General features: G+C 47.6%; 1 protein-coding gene across 1 annotated transcript in view; it reads right to left on the bottom strand.

Moving 5' to 3' along the window:
• LOC113632095 (two pore calcium channel protein 2-like) overlaps nt 1–23,431 on the bottom strand; it is a 39,270-nt gene extending 15,839 nt beyond the window's left edge. The window contains exons 1-9 of the mRNA XM_027129013.1: nt 23,212–23,431; nt 15,581–15,663; nt 14,504–14,618; nt 12,028–12,156; nt 7,625–7,741; nt 7,145–7,263; nt 6,838–6,939; nt 5,023–5,149; nt 1,432–1,633 (exon numbers count right to left, since the gene is read on the bottom strand). Of these exons, the coding sequence (XP_026984814.1) occupies nt 1,432–1,633; nt 5,023–5,149; nt 6,838–6,939; nt 7,145–7,263; nt 7,625–7,741; nt 12,028–12,156; nt 14,504–14,618; nt 15,581–15,663; nt 23,212–23,286 (1,069 nt within the window). The 5' untranslated portion in view covers nt 23,287–23,431. The remainder of the gene's footprint in view (nt 1–1,431; nt 1,634–5,022; nt 5,150–6,837; nt 6,940–7,144; nt 7,264–7,624; nt 7,742–12,027; nt 12,157–14,503; nt 14,619–15,580; nt 15,664–23,211) is intronic.
• Between the last annotated feature and the right edge of the window lie 1,782 nt (nt 23,432–25,213).

Genomic DNA, 25,213 nt, shown 5'->3' with positions numbered 1-25,213 from the left:
CTGAAAATTTAGAAACGTATAGAACAATTGACAGGATCATTTCATGTCTGTTGACTCTAATAATGAAAAATTGGGACTTGCGTTTTACATGTTTTTTTGATTTCATTTTTGTAGTTATTCATTTTTGTTGTATTTTACCCAAGTGTACAGCTGCATGACAGGCTAGCGATTTAAAAGCTTCACTGCACTTCCCAAAGAGCTTGGGAAGCATGGTGCTCAAGGGCTGCCCAGCCGCCTTTCCCCCACCGTTAGCAGAATCCTAACCCTGACATGAGGATCTCACAGTGCATCACCGCCAATCCCTAATGGGGGCACCAAAGCCATCTCTTCAGGGTCTGAGAAGCCTGGATCCTGGGTGGCTGAAGGGACGTGCCCAGAGCTCAATGGAAGGCACCTGTCAAACCCTGCTGACGTCCATCTTGGATCCAAAACCCTCATTATAAGATGCTGGCATCACCCACTTAACAGTGTCTTGCCACACAGTTCTCTTTTCCCTGGACACTCATGTAAGTTCCAGACAATCACTGTCATTTCCTTCTTCTCACACAGGCACCGAGTCCTAAAAAGCCCACGGCTCTGCTGGACTAGTTTGAGAGTTTTCGTCTCACATAAATTTACATTCTTTCAGACCTCCCACTCCATTTGGGTGTGTTTCCATCTAGACTTTTCTTGAAACTAGAGAAATGTGTGTGCCCTACAGTTTGGGGTGTATTTTAGTCATCTCACGTCTTTCCCCACTGTTACCTCATCTTCACAGTCATTTTTAATGTCACCAAAATTTCCCGTTAAGTGACCCTCAGAATTTGGGGCAGCTTAGAGTAATGATAAAAAGCAGGGGCCTTGGAGTCAGATGGCCTGTACCACACTGCAGCTGTGTGGCTCTGGGCAACCGACCAAATCTCTTTGAGTCTCAGTTTCCATATTGACAGATGAGGATAACAAGACCTACAGCTCAGTGAGTCTGGGGAAGATCACATACACACAACAATCATGACAGTGTCTTATGCGTGGCAAGCATGCTACCAATATGAAACATTATTGATAATAACTATCAACCGCTAATACATGAATATTTAGGGGACTTTCAACTTTTCAAATGCTAAACGCAATTTAGACGTTTATTTATACAGCCCTTTTGCATATTTTAGATGAGCTCCCTAAGGCAGAATCCTGGGAGGGGAATGACCGTGTTACAAGGTGAAGGGCTTCTGGAAGGCTCCTCACATGCTGACAACACACACCACGACACCCCTTTCGGAACACAGCGTCAGGAACCTAATTCCACTATGACACTGCCAGCAGGGAATGCCAATATACATTCTCAGTTGCAAACTGAAGAAAATGAACAAACATCCCATCACTTTTAGAAGCCCCCCCACCCCACTTTCTGATGCACGGGGAAGAGGAATTTCAGCGGCCAAGGCTTCTTACCCACATAACCCTTCTGTCCCTCGTCGGAGATCCTCAGAAGGAGCTCCAGGTGGGAACTGCTGATGTCTGGCGCCACGATCTTGGCCAGCTGCCTCCACTGGGCCTCCTTCACCACAAACTCTGTGCCCACCTTGACTTTCAGAATGTTGAAAGCCTCTATCATTTTGTGACGCTTCAGGTATGCCAGTGTGCGAATCTCATTCTTGAAAAAACAGAAGTGTGTTTTTTTAAGAGGAAGACTCAAGAAAGTCTTGATTTTCCACCTTAAAACATTTCAAGGCAATGGAAGAGTTCATCTGAGTGTGTCCTGGGGACCATGTGCATTTTTCTGGATGAGCAGGAGATACCCAAGGGTAAAGGCCTCACCATGCTTGACAAAAAGTCCTCAAAGCCCCCGCTCCTGGGTTTACAACAGCCTATCTTGTAAGAGTGACTCAGGAATTCACGCTACAGGAGGAAACTGCAAAGAGACGTCACCACGGTTCTGCCAATTCACAAGGTACCAAATCCCTCCCCGGCTCCAGGGATGGGTAGCTAACCCCCACCTGCAGAAACAGAACTCAGCTTACCAAGTGCAAATGAGGGAAGCCAGGAAGGATAACCTGTGTGGTGAGAAACAGAGCACCAGGAGGCAGACAGGTCCAAACTCCACACTGCCCAGGAGGAAGGGAGATTCCAGAAAAGAAGGAAATCAGGTTTGCTGCTGAGAGAGAGGGAGATGCAGGAGAGGGAGAAGACAGATCTACCATTAAGTCAATCAAGAAAGAGAGGCGGAGGGGGAAGAAATGCAGGGAAGTGAAAGCAGGCTAGAAGTGGTCAGAAGGAAGAGGTCCAGGGCAGGAGGGTCAGCAAGGGTTTGCCAGGAGCTGCCATCCGGCTTGACTGTGCACAGGGAGTCTTCCGGACAAGGAGAACCCCCCTCATGTTACAATCGGCCACGTCGATGCCCACCCCTACTGCTCCCCTTAAGCTGATTACATGGCTAGACCTTAAATTCTTTTTTTAAATTGAAGTAGAGTTGACTTACAATGTTGTGCTAGTTTCAGGTGTACAGCAAAGTGATTCAGTTTTACATATATATATATATTCTTTTCCATTATAGTTTATTACAAGATATTTAATAAAGTCCTCTGTGCCATATAGTAGGACCTTGTCGTTTATCTATTTTATATATAGTAGTTTGTATCTGCTAATATCAAACTCCTAATTGATCCCTGTCTCCCTTTCTCCTTCAGTAATCATAAGTTTGTTTTCTATGTCTGAGAGTCTGTTTCTGTTTTGTAAGTAAGTTCATTTGTATCACTTTTTTTTTTTTTTTTTTTGCGGTACGCGGGCCTCTCACTGTTGTGGCCTCTCCCGTTGCGGAGCACAGGCTCCGGACGCGCAGGCTCAGCGGCCATGGCTCACGGGCCCAGCCGCCCCGCGGCATGTGGGATCTTCCCGGACCAGGGCACGAACCCGCGTCCCCTGCATCAGCAGGCGGACGCTCAACCACTGCGCCACCAGGGAAGCCCTGTATCACATTTTAGATTCCACATATAAGTGATATCATATGATATTTGTCTTTCTCTGTCTGGCTTACTTCACTTAGTATGATCATCTCTAGGTCCATCCACATTGCTAAAATGGCATTATTTCATTCTCTTTTATGGCTGAGTGGTATTCCATTGTACATATGTACCACATCGTCTTTACCCATTCATCTGTTGATGGACATTTAGGTGGCTTCCATGTCTTGGCTATTGTGAATAGTGCTGCTATGATCATGGGGTATATGTGTCCTTCTGAATTAGAGTTTTCTCTGGGTATATGCCCAGGAGAGGGATTGCCAGGTCGCATGGTAACTCTATTTTTAGTTTTTTAAGGAACCTTCGTACTGTTTTCCATAGTGGCTGCACCAGTTTACATTCCCACCAGCAGTGTAGGAGGGCTCCCTTTTCTCCGCATCCTCCAGCATTTGTTATTTACAGACCTTACATTCTTAATGGTACAGCTGTGTCATCGCCTTTGACTCCTCAGAACTTTGGTGTTGGGCACAAAAAACACATTTAAGATACGCTTGCTGACTGATCCACGTGGCAGAAGATTAATTTTCGAGAAGCGTTAACTAAAAGAAACACTTCTTGGGGGAGGGGGAGCCACAGTTCTGTCCAGCGCACCAGACCCTCTGGGAATGCCTCTTCCTGCTCAGAAGGAGGGAGTCAGAGGAGGAGGGTTACTGGGAGGCCTGGCCTTGGGGTCGGGAGCAGCTGAGGTGCCCACAATGCACAGACTTCTCAGAGCCTGGACAGGCCAGACACCTTCAAAGTGAGGTTGGTCGAATCTCAGACTCAGCCCACCACCCACTTCTCCTTAGCTGCGAACATTTAAGTTCTCCCCGACTTTCTACTTGCCCCCTGGTGGGAACATCCCTAAGCAAAGAAAAATTCATAACAGAACCAAAAGGATCTAACTCAAAAGGCTATGTCTTCCCTTAAAGAAAATGACCCTTGGATGAAATGTATCTCTGTGCAATTAGTTTTACAATCCTAGAAAACAGCCAATGAGAGGCGTGCTCAGGTGGGTGACAGTGGGGCCCGCAGGTGAGATGACCCAGGTCTCCTGGCAGATTCCAGAAATAAAACACGCTGTGCCCCAAGCCCTCAGAAGCCTCTGCCCATGCAACACCTCCAGGAATTCTCCAGACATTAATCAAAGAAGAAGGCACCAGGGCAGAAACTATTGGCTTTAAGGTATTTTTGCTTCTGTTAGAGGTGGGGAAAGGAGCTTGGAGAATATCCCCAACCCCAATGATACACAAAACATTTCCAGGAACCATGAACTATCAGATGCATTAAGAGTGAGGAAGAATGGATAAAGAAGCTGTGGTCCATATATACAATGGAATGTTACTCGGCTGTAAAAAAGAACTAAATAATGCCATTTGCAGCAACATGGATGGACCTAGAGATTGTCCTACTGAGTGAAGAAAGAGCAGGACAAATATTATATGATATCACTTATATGTGGAATGTTAAAAAATGGTACAAATGAACTTATTTATAAAACAGAAATAAAGTTACAGATGTAGGAAATAATCTTATGGTTACTGGGGGGAAGGGGGGAAGGGATAAATTGGGAGATTGGGATTGACATATACACACATTATATATAAAATAGATAACTAATAAGGACCTACTGTGTAGCACAGGGAACTCTACTCAATACTCTATAATGACCTATACGGGAAAAGAATCTAAAAAAGAGTGGGTATATGTATATGTATAACTGATTCACTTTGCTGTACAGGAGAAAGTAACACAAAGTTGTAAATCAACTATACTCCAGTAAAAACTTTAAAAATAAAAATAAAAGCGAGGAGCAAAGCCAGGACCTCCTCCTGCACGTGAGGCTGGGACACACCGTCAGACCCATTGCAGACTGGCAAAGAACCGCCTGGCCCAGCAGAGGACAGCAAGGCACCAAACAAGCCTTCAGATTCACCAAAGCAAGAGGTAAATGGACACATTCAAATATTTAGCAAATGCATTTGCCAGCCTCCCTGCTACTGCACCCAGCCAGGCACCCTGACCCCCGGTTCATGCATGTTACCTTTAAGTGCTTCCTATAATTGTTGTAGACGACAGCCAGAAAGACGGACATGAAGATGTAGGTGTTGATGATGATGTAGGTTATAAAGTACAGAGAATACCACCAATTGAACTCATAGGCAGGCATCCTAGAAGGAAATAATTATCTTTCATGGTTTCCCGTGCCCTGGGTCCACAGTGCATAGAAGGCTGACCGTAGGTGACATCCCACATGGACAATTCACATGCTCGAGGCACAGGAAAACATTCTCTCTCTCTAACTCTCCCCCAAACTGTGCTATGGGGCCTCAAAGCCATAACCATCGTCAGTGCTAAAGAGCTCGCTCCAGACTGCCTTCTGAAATTCTTATTGCCTTAGAGAGGTGCCAAATTTCAAAGCAGGCAGGACCTTGGAGATCCCCCCATCCCTTCCTTCACAATGAGAAAATCAAAGCCCAGAAGGAGAGCCACTTGCCCAGAATTACAAAAAGAATCTGAACTATCGCTTGGAGTTATACTCAAGGCTCTTCAGGGACACCAGACTGCCTTGCTGGCGAGCAGATCATTTTCTGTCCACATTGGGACAATGAGAATGAAAGGCGTACCGTTAATAATGGTGCTGGGACAAACGGCATAAATCAGGATGCATGCTCACTCCACCTTTAATGGAAACTCGATTTTGTGCAGGACGGGATGTTGAGGGGGGCAGCCTAATGTTTGAGGGGAAGATCTGAGAAAACACGAGGAGGGCCAGGAACTTCACCTTGCTCACTTTTTGCCAGAGCCAGGCCCAAGAATGAGCAGGAACCCAGAACAAGTTGACGTGATGATCCTACACACAACTAGACAACAGAAAGCCCGCCCCTCTCCCGCAGTGCAGTATGGGAGGAGATGGGGTTGACGTTTGCAGTTAGAATTCTATCTACACTCTAGAACCCTAAGAGCTACCTGCTCAGGGTAGCACTGGTAAATAATCTTACCTCCATGAACAAGGCAAATCCATAATATACAGGACATTAGGGGGGAAAAAACCGTAACATTTTTCTCCTAAATAATGTCCACGTGCGCGGAGAATTTTCTTTCCTGTTTCATTTAGCCAGAAAACCACCTCAATGCTTAGGAGAACAAGCCATGATTCCTTTACAAAAATGGCTTAGGCGTTTCAACTCAAGACTCAAAGAAGATTCCAAAATAGAAAGTGGGCTCAAATATTTAAGTTGTATCTCCAGAGATGTCTCCTGTTGCTTTCATTTTTTAAAACATTCATCTAAATTTAGTTTTCAATAGAGTGGGTAGGCTATCGTTAGTGCCAACACTTTGCACTCTTCAAAAACTTTACAAGGGGGGGGGGCTTCCCTGGTGGCGCAGTGGTTGGGAGTCCGCCTGCCGATGCAGGGGACGTGGGTTTGTGCCCCGGTCCGGGAGGATCCCACATGCCGCGGAGCGGCTGGGCCCGTGAGCCATGGCCACTGAGCCTGCACGTCCAGAGCCTGTGCTCCACAACGGGAGAGGCCACAACAGTGAGAGGCCCGCGTACCACAAAAAAAAAAAAAACTTTACAAGGGACTTCCCTGGCGGTCCAGTGGTTAAGACTCCGTGCTTCCACTGCAGGGGGCATGGGTTCAATCCCTGGTCAGGGAACCCCAGGGAACTAAGATCCTGCATGCTGCACAGTGTGGCCAAAAAAAAAAAAAAGAAACAAAAATAGTACACAAACATTTTACAATGAATATGAATAAACAGAAAAACAGGTTTTTTTTTCTTACAGCTGCTTTTAAGAAAGTGAATTCTGTTACGGTAACAGATGCCCGTGAACATGAATTGGGGGCTCACGTACATGACATCGGGGCTGTTTGCGGTAGTGACCAGCACGTAGAGCTCAAATGCTATGTCCAGGATGTTGGTGAAGTAGGGTGATCCTTCCACTGTTTTGAGACCCCTAAAAAGGAACCAGCAACACAGAGTGAAAAGAACCCACAGACATAAATGAAGCTGCAGTTTCCGACACACTTTTCCCCTTTCGAGAACCCTCCTGGAGTGCCTGAACGAGGAAGATAGCATCTAGTGACCGATGCTGCCACGAACGGGCTGAACTCAGTCGTGGGAGAATTCTCAGGCAGAAACTTCCAGAGCAGCCTGCTCACCTATCCCCGAAAAGCTTCAAGGCCATGAGGGAGAATATCAACATGCTGAAGATGAACAAGAGGAAGACGTAGAGGATATCAGGCAGAGTGTTCCGGATACTTCGAAAAGCCCTTCGGATCTGTGAAGACAACATTTCATTTCGTTTACGGGCAATCAGCTAATTTTCTGCAAAAACAAAAACCACACCCCCCCTTAGCAGATGCAAACTGGTATATCGAGAATGGATAAACCACAAGGTCCTACTGTATAGCACAAGGAACTATATTCAGTATCCTGGGATAAACCACACGGAAAATAATATGAAAAAGAATGTGTATATATATATATATATATATATATATGTGTGTGTGTGTGTGTGTGTATAACTGAGTCGCTTTGCTGTACAGCAGTAATTAACACACCATTGTAATTCAACTATACTTCAGTAAAAAATAAGTTTAAAAAAACACGCCCTTTGGTATCCTAAATCATATCCTTACCTGACGACTTTCAGGGAAATTAATTAGGAAGACTGGCCTCAAGGCCCTTGACCATCGAACTCCGTGGATGTTAACAGCCTCCAGGGACCCATAGATAATCAGATCAATCAAGGTCAGCTGTGAGAGACACGGGACAGAGGTGTTGGTGCTGCCAGAGGACAGAGGAAGTGGCCGTGTGGGTGCATGTTCACTGACCCAGAAGGACGGTCACGATACGTCATGGAAAAAGGCACGTTTCATGAACAGCATAATCTGGTTTCATAATAGACCGTTAGTAGCAGCTGTCGTTTGAGACTTTACTATGTGCCACGTCCTCTAATAAGCTTTCCACAGATTATTCCGTTTATCTCACCACACCCCTAAAGTGGGCACCATTCCTGGATGGAAATGCTTGAAGCACAGTGAGGGAGATCACGTGGCCCCGGACACACAGCCAATAGCGGGGGCAGACCTGGGACTGGAACCCAGGTAGTCTGGCGTCAGAGCCCCAGCAGTTACCCACACATGGTTACCTACATGCACCCACAGTGTACTGTACTTGATTTTTAACTTCTCTTCAATCCTGCATATGAGATAGGTTTTCTAGCCTAGCAATGGGGTAGAAGTATCTAGACTACAGAAAATTTTTATCATTCCTTATTAAGGTCAGTTTGTGATCCTGAGGACAGGCAAAAGAAGAAGGACCCAGTGCAGTTTAGAAAAATATAAGTTAAAAAAGAATAATCTACCGTCATCAAAAGTATTAGCTCAGTCCCTTTGGTGTCAAGGCATAGAGGATCGAGAGAGAGCCAGCACAGGGGAGAGAAAGGACAGAGACACAGAAAGACGCTGGTGTTGGCTGCTGCACTGCGTACCCACTGGAGGGAACCAGGGTGACTGTCCCAGGCCAGCATGGATGGACAGATCACCAAGGGTTATGGTATCTGAGGGGGCTTCCCGGAGAAGGCAGTCCCTGACATAATCTTAAAGCAAAGAAAAAACTTTAAAAGGATAAAACTCAGAGAAGTCAAGAGCCATGGCAGGCAGACAGTAAAGGGACTCTCGGGAAGCAGAGGGTCCTGGGGGTGGGGGCAGAGGAGAGCAGGAAGTGACCAGACCCCAGACCGAAGGCAGGTGGCTTTGAGGGCCAGGCTAAAAAGCTAAGTCTTATTCCCAGGGCCTGGGGAATCCAGAAAGTCTTTCAAATAAGGGTGATGGAGGCAAAGGAGTGAGACCCATCCTGGTAACAGATGCAGGACAGATCTGGACGGGGCAACCGTGTCTCCTCATGCAGTTCACTCCATACACCTTTACGGAGCGCCTCTTACGTGCAGGGTATTGTTCTAGCTCCAGAGAGAGAGCGAAGAGCTAGCTAGAGAGTGCCTGCCCTCGAGGGGTGCGTCCTCCAGCGGGAAAGAGCAGCATTGATGTTAAGTATGCTCTCTGGCAGGTGGCGGGACCTGCTCTGGAGAAAACCTAGGTGAGGCAAGGGGCTGAGGATGTAGGGGGAGGGGCAACTGAGCAGCACAGGGAGGAAGGAGATATGGGGGTGGGGAGGGACACAGAGCTTCAGCCACGACGAGGACTTGGGCTTTTTTCTGATGGGATATGGGAAGCCGCTGAACGATCTGAAGCAGGGAGCACGCTGACCGGCCTTAGGACTTGGGCTTGAAAAGCGCGTGTGAGCCCATCATCTTCTAGGCTGCATGCTGGGCGTCTCAGGAGGTGCGGAGGGACCTCCGACCCTGTCCTAGGAGGGGGCCATGTAGCAAAAAGGGCCACAAAAGAGGTACCCGCTCTCCCGGACGAAGAGCAGGGGTGCCTTTTTCTATTTTATATACTCTTTATTGTTTGGATTTCTCTTTCTTCCAAAAATAACCTCTCCCCACACTTTTTTTTTTTTTTTTTTTACAGTTTTCCCACCCATCTCATCCTCCACCTTCCTGTGTCAGGTAACACTGTTTTCTGGACTGAACCCAAGCTGGGGTCACAGATCTCATCCCAGATTGAGTGTTCTTGCATTGGTTTTTTAATAATAGAAAGTGAAGGTATTTCTAAAAAATAAGACCAGACAGATACTCTGTGTATTCTCGGCATTCAGCAGACGTGTGAAGGGAAGTCGGAAAAAAAAAAAAAGAGAAAGGGCAAGAAAACACAGTGGACATTCTAGGCCCAAGAGACACTGCACACGGAGGAAGAGCATGCGGGGCAGCAGGCAGCTCCGGCGGCTGGAGTGGAGGGGACCACGTGAGGCACGTTTGCAGGATGGGTGGGTCGGAGGGCTCAACAGTCTGTGGGGCTCACAGAGTTTTTTTGAGCAAGGGAGGGTCGTGATCTGAGGTGTGCTTCTGAGAATTAACCCAGCAGTGGCATCTCAAATGCATGCATCAGGGATCTGAGGTTGAGGTGAGTATGGCAGTTCCTGAAAGGGGAGACAGGGCTCTGGACCACACCGTGAGAACAGAATGGCGTGCAGCAGAGAGAGAACGCGCGGCCACATCAGACCACGGCAATGGTCCCAGCGGGGAGAGGGGGAAACGGTGCAAGAGGCATCCTGAGGGGGTTTGGGGAAGACGGGGATGAGAGAGAACGGAGGGAATCTTGACAAGGAGGACTTGGAGTGAGTGATGGGAGATAAAGCACCACAGACCAATGAAAAACAGCTACGGGAGTTGTGGGATGAAAAGGGTGGGTTTGGTCCCTTTGAGTTTGAGTTGAAACACTGATGGGGAAACAGCAAGTAGGTGGCCAGAGAGTGAAGAAACTCAGAGGGGAAACCAGTATCAGCTACAGCCTGGGGACCCCTACCCACCAACTGTTCGTGGAAGCTCTGAGAATGGATGGCCCTCCAGGGAAAGAACATCAAGTAGAAAGAGCAGAGACGAGGACTCTGAGGGGGGTTAACTGGGAAGAACTGTGGTTCGGGCAGGCTGCCTGCTGTGCTGAGATGCTAATTATAAAGTACCCTCAGCTAATCACTGCCTGGGCCCCTCTCTCATCACAGCAGCATTTCAGAGCACATTACCCCTGCCTCACTTGGCATAACGTCTTAGCATATGTCCTTCTAGATTTTTCTATGGATCTCTAACACTCCTTCCTCTTTTCTTTTAACAAAGATGTGCTCCAACTGTACTGTAACCTGCTCTTTTGGCTTAATGGACCATAAGCATGTCTCCTTGAGAATAGACACGTAGGTGCATTTAAGGCCATTTTAACAGATGTGGATGTACCAGGTTTTATTTATTTCCTATTGTCAGGAAATCCAGCTGTTTCCAATTTTCCAATACTATGAACAACTCAGCCATGACCAATCTTGTGGCTAAATCTTTGAACACATCCTTTTTTTCCTAAAGACCAAGTCCCAGGATTGGAAATCTGGGAGCAAGCACACGCACACCTAAGGCTTTTTGAAAAGAACTGCCAACCAGCCTTCCAGAAAGACCGCTTATTCCTCCCTCGAGTAGAGTGTGCCGGGTTCTGTTGTCAATCTCGGTAATATTGTTTTATAGGCAAACACATGGTATTTTATTGCTGCTTTCATATGTAGTTCTTAAAGTTAAACATTTTTTCATGGGCTTCCCTGGTGGCGCAGTGGTTGAGAGTCCGCCTGCTGATGCAGGGGACATGGGTTCGTGCCCCGGTCCGGGAAGATCCCACATGCCGCGGGGCGGCTGGGCCCGTGAGCCATGGCTGCTGAGCCTGCGCGTCTGGAGCCTGTGCTCCGCAACGGGAGAGGCCACAACAGTGAGAGGCCCGCGTACCGCAAAAAAAAAAAAAATTTTTTCATATATGCAATTATTTATTTCTTCTTTTATGAGATGTTTTCACCGATTTTGAGCACATTTTTTATTGCAGTTTCTGTCTCTTTTTTCTTTAATTTGGAAGTGCTCTTGATATGTTAAATAGTCACACTGTCATATTTTGCCTAATTTGTGCTTCAGTCATTGTGATCTGCTGGCAGTTGTGCTGATGGTGTTTGCTGTACAAACATTGGCATTATTTCTTTTTTTAAAAAATTTATTTATTTTTGGCTGCATTGGGTCTTTGTTGCTGTGCGCAAGCTTTCTCTAGATGTGGCAAGTGGGGGCTACTCTTCGTTGCGGTGCATGGGCTTCTCACTGCGGTGGCTTCTCTTGTTGCAGAGCATGGGCTCTAGGCATGCGGGCTTCAGTAGTTGTGGCACGCAGGCTCAGTAGTTGTGGCTCGCGGGCTTAGTTGCTCCGCAGCATGTGGGATCTTCCCAGACCAGGGCTCGAACCCGTGTCCCCTGCATTGGCAGGCAGATTCTTAACCACTGCACCTCCAGGGAAGCCCCGTCATTATTTCTTGAACCACCCCAAACCTACTGAGTTTCTCTTCATAGTTTTCTCTTCATAGTTTCTACCTCTGACCACAAACTCTCAAAGGCACTCATGAACACTCACCACTATGGTTACCACGATGCAGATGTTTTTCGTATCCTTCCAGAAAACCATCTGAGGAGTGACTTTCGCAAAGTGTACAAGTCTCCCAGAGAATGCAGTCAGACAGAGTACTTCTGCTATCGAGGTAGCCTGTGACAGAAGAGAGAGAGGGAGCCGGCGCCCTGCCGCTCAGAGGCATGGCTTAATTCTCTCTTACCACTCTGACCTCCGACCCCCCTGACACCACCCTGTGAGAATTAGCAACGTCCCTTAATTTTACTGCAAGTTGCAGCAAAATTCCTTGCTGGTTGGAATGCTTCCTTTTTCTTGAGAGGAAACCTGCCCTTGAACCACAACTCCCATGACCCAGCTGGCAGGGCTTCCTTGGGGTGGGGTCTGAATCAGCAGGCAGAGGACCCCCGGAAGGCATTTCCTCAGAAAATGAGGGGGGGGCGGTCAGGGATGGCAGAAGCAGGGGCATCCACTATGCTCTCAAATTCCCCACATTCATACTCAGAATAGACACCTAGAAGTTCAGTTTCTCTAATAATAACGCTCCAAAGATGTGTTTCGAAACGCCAGGTCATTCCTTAGACATCGCTGCCACTGCTGTGCCACTGCCTGTATTTGTTGGTTAGAGGAGAGAACGGAGGCCCCTGGGCCCACTGCAAAGTCCTGACCATCTCCTCCGTGGGCTTCAGGGCATCAATTCCAAACTCCCCACAGGCAGCTAGATTTGCAGGCTGTGTGTGCAGCCCATGCTTTGCCTGCGATTGCCAGGAGACGGTAAATCCTCCCGAACAAGGGCACTCTCCTCCATTCATGGGGAGAGGAGTACGGCAAAGTAGGACAAGATGGGAAAAGGGACGGTTTGGCTCAGGCGAGGAAGATGGAAAGGTCTGGGATGAGGATGGAGGGAATGAACTTCCTAAGGGACAGGAGGAAGGGGCTGGGGCTGGGCCCTGAAAGCAGCAGGTGGCACAATTCCCCCATCCCCACCCCAGCCCTCATGAGGCCTGGGCTCCGATATGGGCTGCAGCCCCTTCAAACTTTCTAGCTCTCAGCCTGTTCACCTTTCAGGGGCTATAAAGACTCCCTGTCAAGGCCAGGCTTGCAAAAGGGCCTGGGGCAATCCCAGGACACCCTTGCTCAAGATAAGATTTTCTTGGTAATGCTGAATCTGGCCAAAGCTCCCCCCCGCCATAATACATTGGATTTTAGAGGCTTGAAGTACAAACACTGGCTGAAGGAACACTCTGGAACTCAGGCAGCCAAGCCCACGCTGCATGTGACCAACAACAAACAGAAAGGTGAGGACTCAGAGGGAGGCAATGGGCTGAGAAGAGACCCTGTGGACCGCTCACCCCGGCCAGTGCCATGGGGAGGGCAGGGGGGTAGGGGGACCGACCCTGTCCAGGTTTGTGAATGCACAGCTCTGCTTCTGCAGACTTGGTGTTTGTTTCAAAAGTCACTGGGCTAAACGTTTTCTACCCAGAGACTTCATTAATCGGGACATCTTCATCAAACGGATGTGTGGAAGACCGCCAACTCTAAGCCCCCAATGAACCACGCTTCTGGTTTTCACCCCCTTGTGCGGTGTCCTCCCCTGTTGACTCAGGGCTCGGGCATGTGATGGGCTCTGGCTTTGGGACATCAGCAAGTGTGGTGTGTGAGGAGGTGGACGGTGCTTGCTCCCTGGGATGCTCTTTCTTGGACCCCACCCACCCACTGGGAGAAGCCCAGGCCATGCGGAGTGGCCGTGTGGAGGGGAGCACAGCTCCAGCCAGGTGAGCTCCCAGCTGCCAGCCAGACGTCTACCACCCTAGCCAACATGAAAATCTGCCCGGTTGAGCCCAGTCACCTGCAGAATCATGGGAGATAATAAAAGGCTGTTCTTTAAGGCAAGAGGTCAAGGAACTCTATCTGTCAAAGGACCAGACAGTAATATTTTAGGCTCTGCAAGTCACACAGTCTCTGACACGACTACTCTGAGAGGCAAGAGCTGGGTCGAGTCAAGAATTAATGTGAGCAGGTCATCAATTTATTACTTAGACTCATCTGGAGTAGCTGGGTACTTTCATGTATTACTTAAAAGCACCTATAAATAATGATTTATGACTATGATAAAAGCTGGAAACGTGGCAAGTACAAGTCATATATTACACTATATTATGACATTGCCTACCCAGCGTTAGATAAATACGCTTTTAAAACATCACTTGTCTGTCCCGTTTGTCCCAGTAGGCACAGAAGACCAAAAACTGCCACTCCCTTGCCAATGCCTGATGAAAGCATCAGCTCGGCGAGTAGGCAGAATTCTTCCAACCCCTCCCAGCAAGAAAAGTAGGCAGAATTCTTCCAACCCCCCCCCCCCCAGCAAGAAAAATAAAACCAAATCCATACTTATTGAAATTTGAGGGGGAAAAAAAAGGAAGAGGCATGGGACCCAACTCATCTCTCACAAAGTCTGGTTAGCCATTCTGTGCTGAATGCTTACCAAGAAAGGCAGCGGGAACAGGGCCGGTTCCTCAAAGAGGGCAAGAGCGAGGTCCCCCCAAATGAAGAAGTAGGTGGCTGCCCGCATTGTCCAGTGGTTATAGAAATGGTAAAGTCTGGAGCAGAGAAGAATAAAGAAGGTTATAAACAACGAGCAGGAGTTAAACAGCACCCCCAAATCCCATCAGAAGAAGTGTAGTGGGAGGTAAAACACAAAGTCCCCTCTCGGGCCACCTTTCCTTTCAATTCTAGAGAGTGAGGGGTAGCATTCAATTGAGCGCACACTATAAAATGCTAACGGAAAAAATCAGGGATATTATCATATCTCAAAGCACATTCTCTTAACAGTCTCAAGCTAGGATTAGCACGCTCCCCGTGGGGAGGTGGTGACCCTAGGATGTACTTTTAGAGGACTGATGCAGAACAAACCCTCATTAGAGTGACCTGTTATTACGTGGCATCAGCCTATCAGGGCATGGTGGACTCGGAGAGATCTCGTGGTCACACGGGTCTCTTCCCATCAGGAAGACAGTCCCCCAGCATCCAGGCGTGAGGTATTCACTGCTGCCTTTCAGGCACTGACACTCAGTCCTGATGATAAGAATTTTTTTTGTCTTATCTTGAGCCATATCTTTGGTTTTAGTTCAACCCCTAGGGGGTTAGGGAGAAAAAGCTGAATTCCCATGAAAAGAACAAACACGTAAGTCGCGTCAAAAGGCAACAGAAAGGAAAAGGACAAGTCGTCTTTTCATTTAGGCGCCTCTAAGTGGACAACTATATCTAGGAGGGAAACATGATGACATGTTTTTAATTTGGATGCTTTATCTCCTGTCCTGGGTGTTATTTACTCATTTATCTGTTCTTAGTATATCTGTTGAATGCTTCCCTACCTGTGAGGTACCATGCCATTAGAACCAAAAAAAAAAAAAAGGATAGGATTTACCCAACTCTGTGTGCCATACCCTATATACTTCTCAAAATATTTGTGGAAACAATGCCTTCAGTTTGGGTTCAACTTCAAGCATATGAAGCGCTAAAGGAGAGGTGATTCTAGGGGATAGTTTAACACTTTAATTACCTGACAGCCTGAGGGGATGTTTCAAATGGAACGTTTCTGTTGTACTGAGAGTCAGAAACATAGGCAGCTGCCAGGAGAAGGTCCTTATTGGGAGAAAGTAAGGGGAGAACAACAGTCAGAGTCGGAAAGGATACTTTACTTTTTCGTTGATAAGTATTTATTGAGTATAAAAGGAAACTCCTCTTCACCTCTCCCCTGGTCCCCACTCTCGCCAGACAGAACCAGCATTAATGGTACTGTATGTTCACCTCCAGATGTTTTCCTGAGCAATGAGAGTCCTGCAGTGGGGCTGAGGCACTGGCATGCTTAACTTTCCTGAATTTAAATGTAGGTTCACAGAGGAGGAAACGAGAACAAGAAAGCACTGAACAGTATATATAGATGTACTTAAATGGTGTATTTATACATACATATATAGGGTTATGTACACGAATATATATATACACACACACATATATATAAACATAAAATTATATTTAGGCTACTTGATAGTTGGTTAGAGGGATTTTCAAATTTAATTTTGACAAGTAAATTATTGCCTTTCTTGACAATTTTTGAACTAAACTCCTTCTCAAGGTATGACCTCATTCTATACATACACATAATTTTAAAAGAATAAAATTGTTTTCATATGACACAAAGCTTATTTTTTCACTCAATATATTCTGGACTTTTTTTTCATGACAATACTTATAGATCTAACCCATCCTTTTTAACAAATGCCTCTTCCTTTAGGTAGTTTCCCTTTTTCAATATATTTTGAACACAATTACATTGAATATTTTAATATATATTTATTACACACACGTACTTTTGTACCATAGGAGTGTTTCTGTAGGATAGAGTATAACTTGTGGATGGAAGGTATGTCATTTTCTATTTTGATAGGTACGACCAAATTGTCTACCCCAAAGTTAAGCATTTTATATGCCTCAAAATAGCACATGATGGCTTCCCTGGTGGCGCAGTGGTTGAGAGTCCGCCTGCCGATGCAGGGGACACGGGTTCGTGCCCCGGTCCGGGAGGATCCCACATGCCGTGGAGCGGCTGGGCCCGTGAGCCATGGCCGCTGAGCCTGCGCATCCGGAGCCTATGCTCCGCAACGGGAGCGGCCACAACAGTGAGAGGCCCCCGTACCGGAAAAAAAAAGCACATGAATATACATGTTTTCCTACTTTTCGCCAACATTAATATGATTTTAAATGGTTGATAACATCCAATCAACCAAAGGGGCATCTTGAGATTTAGCTTAATTTGTCCATGACCCGTACAGCTGAGCCCCGCTGGTGATGGCTCACACTTCTGATTCTATATAAATTAGAAAAAGAATACATACAAACAGACTAGCTATTTAGACCTCCTTATGTACTTCAGAAGTAAACACAACCTGACTATCCAACTGGTTACCGGAGTTACCTCCTCAAAATAGAGGACATCTTCCTGCCTGGACTGGTATGGAAATCTCTCACTGGTCAAGAAAGTTAATTTTGAAAATGCATGAAGTATTCGGAGAGGTCAAAAGATTCCAAATTTTATATTTAATTTCCATATCAAACACACATAGTAGATATTTGTACACATAGTAGAACTGTGTTTCCTAAATTTATTTCATATTGCAACACTTTAAAAAATAAGTTCTATTGCATTAAAAACACAAACATTCGTTATTATGTCTTTTTAATAGACATTTCACCAAAGAAGATATAAGGATAGTAAATAAGCACATGAAAAGGTGCTCAACATCTTTAGTCATTAGGAAAAAGCAAATTTAAGCCACAATGAGATACTACTACATATCCACTGGAATGGCTAAAAGTAAATACTGACCACACCAAGTGTTGACAAGGTTGTGGAGCAACTAAAACTCTTGTTGGTAGGGATGGAAAACAGTGCATTTACTTTGGAAAACAGTTTGGTGCTTTCTTGGCCATTCCACTCCTAAGTATTTACCAAAGAGAAAGAAAGCATACGTCCACATAAAGACTTGTACATCCAGCCCAAGAATGTGGCTTATGCTAGACATGCCATTCCAAAGTTGCACTGGTATACAAATGTTCACAGCAGCTTAATAGCCAAATACTGGAAACGACCATAATGCTCTACAAACAGGTGAATGGATAAACAAAATGTGATATATCTGTACCAGGGAATATTACTCAGGAATTAAAAGGAATGAATTACTGATAAACATAACAAAACGGATGAATCTCAAAATAATTGTGCTGAGTGAAAGAGGCCAACCCCTCCCCCTCAAAAAGAGTACCTACTCTATGAGTCTATCTATATAAAATTCTAGAAAATGCAAACCAATCTATAGTTCCAGAAACCAGATCCGTTGCCTGGGGATGGGGCACTTGGGACAGAGAGATGAGGCATGAAGAAACTTTTGGGTGTGATGGATACATTCATCACCTCGAATGTTGTGTTAATATCACAAGTGTATTTATACACCAAGGCTCATCAAACTATAGACTTTAAATGTGTGGTTTAGTACGTATCAATTATAGCTTAATAAAGCTTTAAAAATTGCCCTCCAAAAAAGATTACGGTTTGGATTAAAAACTGATGTGGAACAATAACCCCACAGGTGAATTAACTGCTGTAAGAACCCATCACCCTCTGATTCATGTTCATTCTCAGGGCAATTCTTAAGGGCAGTTTATTAAAACCGAAGAAGCATCATGTAAATGTGTTAAACACTTATCACACATTTTCTTTTACATATTTACAAAAAGATTTTAGAAATATAGTAGAAAATCTAATATCAATTATTTTTCCATGGAACATCTTGAACATTGAGAACACCAGAGTTCCCCAGGATATGCTTAGAAATCTATTTTAGGTATAAAATGCCTAGCATCAGCAAGAGTTGATTTCTTTTTTTTTAATGAACACATGTTAATTCAAAGAAAGTTTCATTAAGCCTCAAAAAGCTCATACTGGGACAGCAAAGAATTCTGATATCAAAGTTTTTTAAAAGGAATATTCAAAGCAAAATGTCTCAAAGGCACTACTGTTCCCAATTTTAAAAGATGACGAGGGAATTCCCTGCCGGTCCAGTGGTTAGGACTCCTGCTTTCACTGCCGAGGGCACACGGGTTCGATCACTGGTCGGGGAACTAAGATCCCATAAGCCGCACAGTGCGGCCAGAAAACAAAAAAAACAAGCAAAAAAAATATGATGGTACTAATATCTACCCCCAAAGATGGGTATGACAGACCCAGCAAAACAGTTTGTCCACAAACACGAACAGGAAAAACACGCTCACCAGCAATTCCTCAGCCAGCCGAGCCCTGGGGGTTACCTCCCTCAGATCCCGCCCAGACTCCCGGCATTGAATCTACAAGCACCACGGCACCCCATCCAATTGCCCCCTTGCCAGCTGAACTTATGCCTGTCATGTTTAAATACGCTGACACTTTCATAATAGCTAATTTACCTTTACAGTAACGTTTCAGAGTGTTCCCATTCTTAACTGCTATTATGTTTCTGACAGTCTGTCTCCTTTTAAGATCTCATCTGCTCTACCTTCTGGTTCTTCTTGTCTTCCCTCCCTCCATCCCATTTGTGTACAACTTCTAAGTCTCCTACCCATCTTTGCTTGGGAAGAAGTACTCTCAACAGGCAAACTTATGGTAAATGGGCATTCTCACTTGTATTAAGGCCATTTGTATCTTCCCATAAAATGAATTTTTTTCATCCACCCCAAGAATGTGGTTTATGTGAGACATGCCGTTCCAAAACTGCACATACTTTTCAAGGTTACATGAGAACCACTGCCCATGTCTACCATGAAAATGGCAAAGACCGGATATCAGGCGTTTCCCCAGATGCAGCTGATAAGTGGCTTCGTACATCAAAACAGCAGCCCCACCCTAGGGGAGGCCCTGCTGAGCCCCTGGACAGTAGATCTCACCTCTGAGGCAGAATACAATCACCTTCAGACGTTTTGCTTGTAAAGATCCTGTTGCCCAGACCAGTTGCATCAGAATCTCTGGGAGGTGGGACCCAGGATTGAATTTTTAAAGTTCCCGGGTGCTTCCAAAGTGCAGTCAAGATTGAAACATCACTGGTCTAAATACGGTCATTTTACTACTGCTTCTCATAGGTTTTGTATTTTCTTGGCACCCTGACGATAACTGACTTCTCCTGATTTTCTTTCTCTCCTTTTCTCAGGGCCGTGACATTTCCTTTCCGCTCCCCAAGACTTAAAAACGTATTTAAGATGTTTGTGTTTTCTCCTCCCACCCTCCCCACTTTGTATGCCTTCAGTCTGAGGAAGGTGAATAACTTAAATCCCTCTGGGTGAGAGGGATTTAAGAGGGAGGGAAAAATGGATTCCAGAAGCTCTGGCGGACAGCAATGAAGTGTAGGAATAAACAGCTGTAAGCGCCAGATACCTTTAAATCAGGCAACAGGAACCTTGACAAAACTGAAGTTGTTGATAGAAGTGCTTTGCAAAAGCCAATATGACTTGCTTAGATATAGAAGAAAATTAACATAAGGTAAAGAGAAGTTACCATAAATTTCAAGTAAAAAAATTCTTCCCTGTCTCAGTTTTTCCCTGTGTCATTACAAGCACTATACCTTCTGTCTGTCTGTCTGTCTCTGTCTCCCTCTTTCCTCCCATAGGTTATGGGCACTCTGATGTCCAGAATACAGTAGGTCATTGCTTTCCCATGCACCCCCATTCAAAAGCTTCAGGAGACTTCTCTTTGCCTGGAGTGCCCACGGAATCAACCCCCTGGCTTAGCACTTAGGGGCCTCACAATCTCCCCTCTATCTTGGATCCCTCACTTTCCCTGCAGGAACCCCCTTCTCTGGCCCAGATTGGTGGACTGACTATCCCACTCCCACACCTGATCTCTTGCTCGCCTAAAACCAGGAACATCCTTTCCATTTCCATTCACGGGGACCCATCTCAAATTTCACTCTCTCCACGAGGGCTGCCCATACCAGCAGCTTCCATTTCCACATGGGAAGACGGCCAAGGGAAGCTTGTGAAGTATATGGTGAGCATTCCACACAAAGAAGTGGCTGAGGGTAAGCTGGGCACGGCAGCTGAGGCAGGAAAGGTGAGAAAATAGGGCGCCGCTCGGTGTGGGTATAAGCACCTCATGTCCCTCTGTGCAGAAAGCGACAACCTCCCGGCCAAGGGCAGCCTGAACATGTGTTTTCTTTGGCCCAGAGAGCGCTTTCTGGATGCTGGCTACTGAGTCAAATTTTTTAAAAACTGGAGCAGACACAAAAATGTGAACTTCTGGTTTCTCTTCAAAAGATCGTAACATCTGGCCATGTTGGCTTGTCTTGCAGTAAGTTTTTGCAATGCACCCTGATACTCAGTCTCCTGAGCAAATGCTTATTATTTTCCCCAATTCTGTGGGTCAGCCGGGAAGTCATTCTGGTCCAGGCCAACTTAGCTGGTCTCTATGGTCATCTGGGGCTAGATGGTCTGCAACAGCTGCACTCACACATCTTGGCCATGTGCATCACACAGTCCCAAGAGCCCCAAAACAGGGTGATCTAAGAGTTGGATGAACAGGTTTAAAAATAAGAACATTCAAAAAGAAGCACAGGAACATTCACAAAGAAGCACAGGAAGTATCAAGAGGTGATCACATACAGTCACAAAGAAACAGCACAGGACACCGGCTCTCAGCCGTGGCTGCACTTTCAATCCTTGGTAGCTTTAAAATTGCTGTTGCCTGGTCCACACCCAGACCAATTACATCAGAATCTCAGGGCAGCTACATTTCTAAAAGCAGGTAATGCTGACCAACAGTAAGGCTAAGAATCACTAGCATTGGATTATTTCTTTTTCAAAGCTGAAAGTGTTGGTCAAAGTACCAGAATGGGTGGCCATCTGAGTAGCAGCCAAAAGAAACTCCAGGCAGAAAAGGGTTCTTAAAAAACTGCTTTAAAGGAGAGGGTGGAAATGCATTTCAGGTGACTAGGCAGTTTCTTATGAAGTGACCCCAAACTAACTTTTAAAAAGGTTAACCCGGTCATACTGGCTACCCAGGGTCCAAGGTCAGAGCTTCAGTTTAATGACCCAATTATCCCTGTTCTGCTGAGAAGTACCTGTTGGTACCAGGCTCTTCACCTGTTACGCCTGCTCCCCTGGGGGAGGTCTTTGAAAGATACTGAGACATAAATAGCTGGCCCTTGCAGGCATGCATTAAGCCAACGCCTCACACAGGACTCAGCCAGGACTCTGGGCTGTTTTCAGACCTCGCATTTCTTGAGGTCTCAAATTAGTAGTTTTTTACATTCTTCTCTTATTTTGAGAAAGAAGCATTAAGTACACACACAGAGAGAGAGATGGACAGTCTCAAGCTAAAAAAGATTTTCTTGCCATAGAAGATGGGTGAGCACTGTCAGTTCCACCATTTTGCAGAATGAGGGGAGCAAGACCTGGGTTGGGTCAGAGCTGGGGACCAAGAATCCTTTCCCTCCTCTCCTTGAACTGCTCTGCCCTGCTCGTTCCCTTAAGGGACAGGGACATGGTAGAATCCACCTGTTGGAAGTGGCCAAGTCCCTTTGGGATGCCAGCAGGCCAGGCAGCAATGACCGGGGCAGGGATTTTACAGCCCACCTGCCCTGTGGACCGTCCCGAGCAGGCTGCAGGGGCCACACTGGCACAGCAGCCCAGAGCTGAAGGGGCCACTCAAGGAGAGGAAGACAGCTAAAACACCCTTCAGCTCCAACCCACTGGCACAACCAAAGGAAATGCAGCACGCGTGAAAAGCCTACGTGTGCCAGGCACCGTGTCCTGGGCCTGAGGGACACGGTCTTCGAGACTCCTCCGAGATGGGAGTGATTTACCATCGCCACTTTACAGAGGGGGAAACCAGAGGCTTTCAGCGTCTTGCAATTCACAGCTAAAATTTCCTGAAGCAGAGCCGAGGCTCTTTCCATTGGAGCCTTGCCTCCCTCTCCACTCTCTGAGTTCTTATCCAGCGAAAGGAAACAACCCAAGAAGGCCTCTTGAAAGCCCCAAGCCTTCCAAAGCTCAGGCTGTCGGAGGGAAGGCAGAGCTGAGCGACTTGTGCAGCGCATCTGCTTGGCCCGCAGGGATCGGAAGGGCCAGCGCTGCATCAGCACTCCCAGCGCCACATCCTGCAGCCTTCTTCCCGGGCGTTTCCCTGCAGCAAGACCCTCGCTTGTTTTCCTGCCGCCATGGAGCGCCGTGCGGCGGGCACGGGCCACCCAGACCCGGGGGCGCGCCAAACGGGGACAGGACCCCCAACACGCAGCCCGGGCCCCGATTCCGGCTTGGCCCCCGTCCGGGGGAGGCGGCTCCGGGCGGGCCTCTGGGTGCAGGCTTGACAGCTCCCATAACGACCCTAATGTGCGGGGTTGCGGCCTGGGGCAGGGCGCCTCTGCGCTCCAGCGGCGGTGCGCTTCCCGCACGCGGAGCGCCCAGAGGACCGGGAGGACCCAGAGAACTGAGGAAGCCCGGGGGCGGAGGGGCTCCGCACCCGCATCCCCGCCCCGGGGCCCTCGTTCCCCCAGCCGGCGCTGGCTGGGCCCGGGGTCGCTCTCCACCCAGGAGTCCCGGGGACGGTGGGCGCGGAGCCGGGGTACTCTGCCGTCGGCGCGCGGCCACCAGCCCTCGGGGCGCCCTTACCTCCTGGGCCGGCGGCTCCTCGGGGGAGGACGGGTGTGGGCGATGCAGCCCAGCGGCTCGGTGGGCCCCGGGCATCGCGGCGGCGGCGCGCGGAGCGGGAATGGGGGAAAGTCGGGGCCGCGGGCAGCGGACTCTGCCCTCGGGCGGCAGCAGGCCGGGCTCGGCGCGCTCCGCTCGGCCCTTCACGTGACCGCGGTGGGGCCCCGCGGACGGAGGACTGGGGGCGGGCGCGGCGGGTCTCGGGCTCTGGGCCCTTCCCGCCCGGCCTCCGGGTTCTTGCTGGAGCCGGGGGCGGAGACTTGGTCCAGCCGGGGTCGGGGGCGGGGCGCGGATCCGGGGTGCCCGAGGCGAAGGGGGTTAGAGGCCAAGCTGGCAAAGGGTCCCAGCCGTGTGCCCCGGGCGTGTCACTGAGCCCGGGTTTCTGTATCAATAGAATAGGAACAAGACCTTCCTCCCAGGGTTGTTTCGAGAATTAAATGAGTTAATACATTTAGTGGCTGCCACTGGCAGGTGCCCAGTAAATGATGGTTTCCTCCCAGTCCTAGTAGAACCCCCTGGAGAGCTGGGTGTGGACCCAGAGAGAAGACACCTGGGGCAGATGCCTCCGGGGAGGGGCTTGCAAACCCTCCTCCCTTCCCCCAGTCCCAGCCTGGACAGGAACTTGGGGTTACAGAGCTGCTGAATTTTTGAAAGAAAGCAGAAATCTAGATTTTCATGAGGGTGTTCCTGATTTTTATTAATGTTGGTCATGAATTTAAAATAATGATAATAAATACTTGCAAGCCAATTCTTAGATGGGCTTTGGCCTGGAGGGCAGGTGGTCCTCAGCTCCTGTACCAACGAGCTTCACTGACACCTCCCAGAGGACGAAGAGGCCAGGCAGGGCAGGGACTGGCCCTGGTCACCGAACAGGAGGCATGGTGTCCCTCTGGGTTCATTAGAACCCTGTGCTTTGTTCTGTTGGATGCCAAGGTCCAGCACTGTGGCAGGCAGAATTATCTCCCCTGCCCCCCCCCAAAAAAAATTCCACATCCCAACCCCCGGGATTGTGAAGCTGCTACTTTATTCCTCTATAGAGACTTTACAGCTGTAATTCAGGTTACTAATCAGTTGACCTCAAAAGAGTGATTATCCTGGATGATCTAAATTGACCCAGTGAAATCACATGAGCCCTTAAAAGCAGAAGAGGAAGGCTTTCCCTGGTGGCGCAGTGGTTGAGAATCTGTCTGCCAATGCCGGGGACACGGGTTCGTGCCCTGGTCTGGGAAGATCCCACATGCCGCGGAGCAACTAGGCCCGTGAGCCACAACTACTGAGCCTGCGTATCTGGAGCCTGTGCTCTGCAACAAGAGAGGCCGCGACAGTGAGAGGCCCCTGCTCGCCGCAACTAGAGAAAGCCCTCGCACAGAAACAAAGACGCAACAAAGACGCAACACAGCCATAAATAAATAAATAAAAATTTAAAAAAAAAGCAGAAGAGGAAGGCAGAAGGGGTGGTGAGAGATGAAACTCCGGGAAGGACTCAGTGTGCCTAGTGGGAATGCTACTGCCTTGAAGATGAGGGGAACTACAAGGAACTGAATCTGCTATCAAACTGAATCTGTCATCAATTTGAATGAGCCTGGAAGGGAATTCTTCCCAGAGCCTCCAGAAGAGAACACAGTGCCTTTATTTCAGCGGTTTGAGACTCAGAGCATAGACTCAGAGCTAAATGGATGTTCGTTTAAGCCCCTAAGTTTGTGGCACTTGGTTACATGGCAAGAGAAAATGAATACAGGACACTGGCCTTTCAATGCCAGATTCAAGTTCTTGCAGTGAGGCTGGCCTACAACGAGAAGGTCAGGTGGCCCCAGTTCCTTAGTAGGCACACCAGGCATTGCATTTGCCACCATCCACCTCCTCTGGTTGTTCCCTCTCAATTCCAACATCACACCCTCTGGGAGGCCCTTCCTCAACTTCTCCCAGCCAGTGGATCACTTCCTCTCTGTGGTCCCATGCTCTT

The sequence above is a fragment of the Aethalodelphis obliquidens genome, unplaced genomic scaffold (genome assembly GCF_003676395.1).
Source record: "Aethalodelphis obliquidens isolate GAN/ISIS:26980383/991018 unplaced genomic scaffold, ASM367639v1 scaffold35, whole genome shotgun sequence".
NCBI lineage: Eukaryota > Metazoa > Chordata > Mammalia > Artiodactyla > Delphinidae > Aethalodelphis > Aethalodelphis obliquidens.
Note: the sequence above shows the minus strand (reverse complement) of the source record. Positions and strands in the feature narration are given on the sequence as shown.